The sequence below is a fragment of the Juglans microcarpa x Juglans regia genome, chromosome 4D (genome assembly GCF_004785595.1).
Source record: "Juglans microcarpa x Juglans regia isolate MS1-56 chromosome 4D, Jm3101_v1.0, whole genome shotgun sequence".
NCBI lineage: Eukaryota > Viridiplantae > Streptophyta > Magnoliopsida > Fagales > Juglandaceae > Juglans > Juglans microcarpa x Juglans regia.
In genome coordinates this window covers 5,707,362-5,715,377 of record NC_054600.1, presented here as the reverse complement: position 1 = coordinate 5,715,377, position 8,016 = coordinate 5,707,362, and the positions used below count along the sequence as shown (strand labels likewise).

Below are 8,016 nucleotides of genomic sequence, written 5' to 3'. Positions count from 1 at the left end.
ATAATGAAATAGCTATTTCATGTTCAACAAAACAAATATATCCTTAAAACTAGTTGTATTGTATTCTTTCATTTGCTTACAGTGTGCTCTTAATTATTTGATGACCTTTAATTTGCATAATTTATTTATTTATAGTTTTATGAACCTTTCAATTCGAGTAGGTTCTTGTATTAGCGTTTCTTTCCGCAATTCCCCTCTCTTGACAGGGATTTTAGGTTCCTAAGTCGGGATTCCATGCTTCCCCAGCCCCTAAAACCCATCTATATACCTTCCGTGTCTGAGCTTTGGCCCCAATAAAATATTTTCATGGCATGCATATCTCTGTCGGATATTAGCGTTCTACAGGTCTCCATACACCTCTTGGAGCTATGGATAATTGGTTTCTGTTGAACCAAATAAAATCCATCTAACACTAGCAATTGGCCTCGCTTGTTTTCACAGATCAGATCAGATCAGATGAGTTGAGATAAAAGTTAAAAGTTGAATAAAATATTGTTAGAATATATTTTTTTAATATTATTTTTATTTTCAGATTTGAAAAAGTTGAATTGTTTATTTTATTTTGTGTGAGAATTTAAAAAAATTGTAATGATTAGACGATATGAGATAAGAATAATTACGAAAACAAACAAGGCCTAAGAGTCTCATGAATACTTATAAGCTGGCTCATACAAATTAAGACGTTGAGTGGTCAAGGGGATTTTCTCCAAATAATCCGCGCAAAAGAGTGAATGAAAATAAGGTCTGAACATTTCATGTGCTAAGTTACATAGGTGGCAATGAGCTTGGAACTCTTCTAACTCAGTGATCATTTTAGCTAGCACAAAACGAGTTGGCAATACATTCCGAGCAATTTCCATAAGAAGTAGCTTAATTAAGTCTATCATTTCTTTTCAGTTTCCACATTTGTTCCCGCTCTTTGATCCTAGGGCCCCCAAAACCACTGGAATTATCAATACCCGGGGCTTTATAAGCTAATTTGACAGAAAATACCTGAATTTCCGAATACTAAACTGAAACCGACAGCTCATATGAAATTAAGGTATTTTCTACGGAGTAAGATGTGGGTGTAAATATTAGTCCAAGTCAATGTGGAAATACTAAGTCTTTCACGCGGTCTAGCAACTCAGGTCATCTTCCACTTTTAAAAGTCTTTTGCGTATGTGGTGGAATCAGTCCAAATCAACGTGGAAATAATTAGAGTTTCTAAGTTCTAACTTTAAAGTTGAGCCAATGAACAGTCCAGAGTCCTGTATTTCACGCGGTCTAATTTTCCCTTTTTAAAGGTCGCATTCATGTGTCTATATCAGTAGAATTAAGGTGGAGAAAATTAGAGTGAGAATTTTGTGCCTAGCTGCTACCAACAAAAACAAGCTGATTAATTAGCAAGAAATCATGAACCCAGGTCTACGGCAATGTTTTCCAATCAGGAGGCCGTGGTCTTTGGTGAAGTTTTTGATGTGGGGATTAGTGATGTTTGTGCAATTCAGTGAGTACAAAGGTTGCTTGGAGGAAGAGAGGATTGGTCTCTTACGACTGAAGGCTTTTCTGAAATCCGATTATCACATTGGCCACCGTCTTCCCTCCTGGATTGAAGACGCAGATCGAATGAGCAGTGACTGCTGTGGTTGGGAGGGAGTCTCGTGCAACTGCACCACGGGTCATGTCATTGAACTCTCCCTCCATGATATAAAACAACACCTTTATACAGACAGTTTCATCGATTCAACAGCCACAATTAACAAGAATCATAATTGGTTGCTGAATGTTTCCCTGTTTCAGCCTTTCAAGGAGCTAACAAGTCTTGATTTGTCCGGCAATGAAATTGGTGGTTGCATAGCTAATGAAGGTTTGGTTTTTAATTTGTGTCCCTTGCTGCTGCTTCAACTTTCACACTACAACAAAACCACCACCCCATGCTATGATTTAGTTGACCTTGATTAACCAATACAATGAAATTAAAAAGAAAAAATAAACAAGGTGAGCAAAAGGTCCCATATTTGGTGCATTTTTCTTGTGTTCAGTCCGTACATCAGCCTTCATTTCTCTTTGTTTTCTTTCCTACAGTACACTTCCAATAATCTTCTTGCAGGTTTTGAAAGTCTAGCTGTATTGAGAAGGTTGGTGGTATTGAACCTCGCTTCTAATTCCTTTGACGATAGCATTTTACCATCCCTAACTCAACTTTCATCCCTTACCACATTGGTTCTTGCGCATAATAATCATTTGGGAAATTGGGCAACAGCTGCAGGTATTCTTGTATATGCAGTCTTCTTTCGCATTATATAGATTTCTGGTTATACTTTTGACTTTCTTTTTTAAGATACAACAATTTTTTTTTATAAAATATTAATGGTATATACAATTTTAAAGTATGTAAGTTTTACAAGTTCATTTTGAGACTTAAATTTGGTATTTTTTTGAAAAACAAAGTACACGAAGTTTAAAAAATAGAAAATACACAAAATTTATATCTTAGAACTGTACAAATCACTTTCCTCAGTAAAGAAAGATCTCCCAAGTCCTGAAGTTCTTACCGTACTTGAAAACCTCAAGTGCGGAAGAAAGAAAGACACTTGATTGTACGATTTATTAATATCCGTATACATCGGGCAGCAATAAATGATGATGTAGGCCCCACTTGATATTTCCATCTCTCTCTCACCCGAGTCCTTCAAGTTAGAGCAAGAACTTAGGGTACGTTTGGTTACTAAACACTTCTCAACTCATCTCAACTCATCATTATAATTTTTTTAAATTTCAATACAAAATATAATAAATAATTCAACTTTTTCAAATCTCAAAATAATAATAATATTAAAAAATAATATTCTAACAATATTTTATCATCTCAACTCAACTCACTTCAATATCCAAACGTAACCTTAATCAGATCTTAGGACTTACGCATCTTCATATTTATATAATATCTGTTTAAATTTATTTATATTGAATTATGTATTTTTAAAATTTTGCATAACTATAAATAGTATTTTTTTATTCACTCTCTAAACATTATTTTACTGTTTTTTCTCTTCCCTACTCATTAAAATTAATTTTATTAAATTTGTATTAAGATGATTTTGATATAGGAAATTTATATTAAATTGATGATACAACGTGTTTTTTAATACATATTAATATTTATTGATAAAATTGGTCATTTTGATATATGAAATTGATAATATTTAGACATATAGAATTGATATTGCTACCCCTTCCCGAATAAAAAAATAAAAAATAGAAAAATAATATTTTATTATTATTTGATTAAGATGCATAATCTAATATGTGACTTTTTTTTTAATATGTAAAATCAATTTTTAAATGATGTGATTTTGAAGATGCATTTAGAGAAACCAATGCAAGATTAATCCTTTATTTGCCCAAAATTAAAGTTCCAATTGTGCATATCTTGCAAACAAGATCTGAAATACTACTTTTCTTGTAAATACTATCGATGACTGCATATTAATTGCTTTTTCATTTTACAAAATATGTACAAGTACAGGTTCTAAAAGCTTGTCAAGGTTAGAGAACCTGGAGACATTAGATATTAGTTACACTCATTTCAACAGGAGCACCATGTCATCGTTGAGTACTGCAGTCAAATCATCATCCCTAAGGAATCTGAATCTTGCCGGACTTTGGATGGAAGGACCCTTACCTGCCCAAGGCACGCATGCATGTTGATCTGTTTTATTAATTTATAGAATTTGCAGTACTGAATTCCCACGCATCATCCTGTTTTATTTTGTGCAGACTTATCGGCGTTAGAAAACTTGGAGAGGTTGAATTTAAGTAGCAATGGTCTCACTGACGGCTTAACACCCAAAGGTAATTCCAAAACTTCACAAAAGGACAAGGGTGTGCTACCATTAATGGTCGATCTACCCAAAACTTCACATGATCAAGTTTAAATATCGATAGACGTTTTGTTTTTATTGTACTAATTCTGTGAAACAAACTAATTAATTAAAATCTTAGTGAAATAAGGAACCCAGTACTAGAACTAGAAGGATATTATTGTGTTATTGAATTTAACAATTGATATATTTTTTTTCTTCAGAATTCCATGGTTTGTCTAAACTGAGCAAGCTAAAGCACTTAGATTTAAGTTCCAATCACTTCGGGAAGCAAATTTTAAGAGTTTTGGGCGCCCTCCCAACCCTCAAGTCTTTGAACCTAAGTACCAACGAAATCGAAGGGCCTCTTTCTATCAAAGGTATATATGTGCATTTAAACTTGAGGTTTTTGACATTCTTCAATTAAGAAATAGCATTGTTTTGGTCAAGAATACCATGAAGAAATCTTACGCCAATTAGTTGAATTAATCCTAATTAACAAAATTATATACCAATATTATTAGCATTTATTTTGATTTTGATTATCTTGTTATCCCTTTTGTGGTTACATTGTGATAGAGCATGCATGCTTAATTTCATGAGCTATGCTGTTTTCAGTATGCACATTTGAATCAAAATATGGCAAGTTATGTACTGCTGATCATGATCTGGATCTCTCGGTACAATAATTTCAAACTAACAAATGTGTTCATTCACTATGTGATATAGAAATGGCTAATCTAAGCAACTTGGAGGTCTTGATCTTGCGAGATAACCAACTTACTGGAAGATTACCAATCCCAGGTAATAACTGATCCACTAATATCCAATTAAGGCTAAGATAAATTATGCAAGTTAATGAGAGGGAATTTATAGAATTTCTCTTTAATATCAATCTTTTTTACCTTTCTAAATTATATTTTTTCTCATACTTTCTGTCTTCAAATCCCTTGGTAGATTTGGCAAATTTAAGTAGGTTGGAGATTTTAGATATGAGTGGAAATCTCTTCATTGGGAGTATTTCTCCATATATTGGGGCACTATCTTCAGCGAAGGCTATATCGTTATCTGACAATGATTTCAATGGAGATTTCCCAACTGAAGGTGAGTATGAAAAAAAAATTAATCACCCATCTTCAATTAATTCATTAGTATTGAATGCGAGAACAAGTTAAAGATAGGCGCTAATGGTTGCATGATTTAGCTATTTTCATTGGTTCCCATTGGAAAACGTAGCAATTAACCATTCACTTTTTTTATTATAGATATAAATACACATACATACAAATTGATTTGTTAAAAAATATTAAAGTGAGGGAACTGGCCAATTTGTTCTCCTAATTTTATTTCTTATGATAGATTTGTGCAGATTGAAGAAACTTGAAGAGTTTGATATTTCTGGCAATGACTTTGAAGGGATCCTTCCTCGATGCATAAACAATATGTCATCACTAAGATTGTTTGATATATCTCATAACCGTTTCACTGGAAACTTGTCTTCATCTCTGGTAGCCAGCTTGAGTCCCACAACTATTGAGTATATTGATCTCAGTCATAATCTTTTTGAGGGTCTGTTCTCATTCAGCTTATTCGCTAATCATTCCAAGCTTGAGGTGTTTCGATTTATCAGTGACAACAACAAACTTGAGATTGAAACTGAAAATCCAGTCGGTTGGACCCCATTATTTCAGTTAACGGCCCTAGTATTGCGGAATTGTAATATGAACAAGCTAACCGGCAATATTCCGAAGTTTCTCTTTGATCAACACAGATTGGAAGTAGTTGATTTCTCTCACAATAAGTTGAAAGGAAGCTTCCCCTTTTGGTTGCTAGAAAACAATGCAAGGCTACGACTGCTAAATCTTAGAAATAATTCTTTTGAGGGTCGATTTTATTTACAACCAGAGCACCATATTAATGTTTCTTGGATGGATGTATCAGGAAATCACTTAGATGGGCGACTTCAAGAAAATATTGGAAAGATAATGCCATATTTAAAAGCTCTAAATATTTCCCGAAATTGTTTTGAAGGTGATCTTCCATCCTCAATTGGTGACATGAGTTATTTGAAAGTATTGGATTTGTCCTTTAATAGATTCTCGGGGAAGGTACCAAAGGAATTGGTTTCCAAATGTACCTCATTGAATATTTTGAATTTACAAAATAATAGGTTTCAGGGTGAAATCTTCTCGAAGCATTTCAAATTGTCAGCCTTAATTATGCTTCAATTGAACAGCAATCAGTTCACAGGTACGCTATCTAGTGTATTATCAACTTTCAGTGCCATGAATCTGTTTGATATTGGGAACAACAACATGTCAGGTACAATTCCCACGTGGATAGGAAAATTAATAATGTTTGGGGGAGCTCTTGTCATGAGTAATAATTCTTTTGAGGGTCACATTCCATGTGGATTTGGTTCAACATGGTTAATAGATCTTTCTCATAACTCACTTTCGGGACCTTTACCTTCTTGCTTGGATGAACAGTCTAATCTGCTTTTGCAAGGGAACAAGCTTACAGGATCTATACCAAAAGCTCTTTTCAACTCATCATCTCTTGTGACATTGGACCTTAGAGAAAACAACCTTTCTGGCATCCTTCCTGTTGAAATCAGTACACTTTCTAACTTAAGAATACTTTTGTTGAGAGGCAACAATTTCAGTGGCATGATTCCAAACCAAATATGTTTGCTAAAGAAAATAGGCATAATGGATCTTTCAAGGAACTCCTTTTCTGGGACTATACCGCATTGTTTTCAAAATACTACCTTTGGGAAGATAAATGCAGTAGATCTTGCCTTTTCACAAACTTATTCTACTTTTACGATGTGGTACATGGGAGAAACTCCAACATATGAAAGTCTTCTAGAGAAATATCTTCCGAATGCCGATATAGATGTACCATATGATAATCAAGTTGAGGTTGAGTTTGTAACGAAGTACAGGTCTAGCTCCTACAAGGGTGGCATCCTTGATTATATGTCTGGATTAGATTTGTCGTGCAACAAACTAACAGGTGGAATCCCAGTGGAACTAGGACAATTATCTTCAATTCATTCACTAAACTTGTCTTACAATCAATTGACAGGTTCGATTCCGAAGGAATTTTCGAGTTTGGCTTCGATAGAAAGCTTGGACCTTTCTCACAATAATTTGAGTGGAGAAATTCCCTCGACATTGATTGATTTGAATTTTATGGGAATATTCAATGTTGCATACAATAATTTATCTGGTAAAGTTCCTGATATGAAAAATCAATTTGGGACTTTTGAGAATAGTAGCTATGAAGGAAATCCATTTCTTTGCGGACCACCACTGGAGAATGGTTGTAGCCCCATAGCAGAAAAGTCAAATCCAAAAGCAAGTGAGAGGAAATGGTATGAGGTAGATCCTCTAGTCTTTTTTGCAAGCTTCTCAGTATCTTACATTATTTTCTTTTCGATGGTAGCTGGTATCCTTTATATTAATCCTTATTGGAGGCAGAGGTGCTTCAATTTGATTGAGGATCTCATCTACTGGAGTTATTTTACAGTTTTTATACCCCTTTTTAGGTTGTCAAATCGACTATGTCGACATTAGATTGATATCTCCCCGTTTAAATGGACATCTTTAAAGGTAGTGATGATATATGGCTAGTTGTGTACATGAATCATTGAAGCCAATATTGGTGGTTGCGCTCTACTATTATGAATCAAGGAACTCACTTCCCCTGTTTCATCGATATGGTAATTCTTATTATAATTTTATGCTGAAAGTTGTCTTATTATAGACAACTGGCTTTCATTGAAGTTTCTAGCAAAAGGTGATTGCCGCAATTAGACATATTTTCTGAGTCCAGAAAAATTTAAATCGCCGAAAACTGCTGTCTTTCCCTTCGCACGTAAATCGCCGGAATTTTCTGAGGCTAGTGCAGTACACACGGAGAGCATAGGTTTGAGGCGATTATTTTTGGACGTAAATAACTATTTTGTGCCTCACTATACATATTTACAGCAATTTGAGTGGCCTGGCCTGTTAGTTTCTTCATTGAAGTTATATTGATATTCGATCTTATGATCCCAGCAGGTTGGAAAAGAAGTACCCAAACTATTTTTATCGCTAATAATAACCTGTTCTTCCAATCAAAGAACTTTAATTTAGTGTGTTTCTATGACTTTAAAAATAGGATT

The 8,016-nt window shown here is 34.2% G+C and overlaps 1 protein-coding gene across 1 annotated transcript; it reads left to right on the top strand.

The window, feature by feature from the left end:
• The first annotated feature begins 1,310 nt into the window (after positions 1-1,310).
• LOC121259353 (receptor-like protein 13) lies at positions 1,311-7,754 on the top strand. The gene is made up of 8 exons (XM_041160903.1): positions 1,311-1,849; positions 2,093-2,251; positions 3,512-3,676; positions 3,763-3,837; positions 4,070-4,225; positions 4,575-4,649; positions 4,803-4,949; positions 5,205-7,754. The coding sequence occupies exons 1-8, from the start codon at positions 1,396-1,398 to the stop codon at positions 7,424-7,426; spliced, it is 3,453 nt and encodes a 1,150-aa protein (XP_041016837.1). The 5' UTR covers positions 1,311-1,395; the 3' UTR covers positions 7,427-7,754.
• Positions 7,755-8,016: the final 262 nt, after the last annotated feature.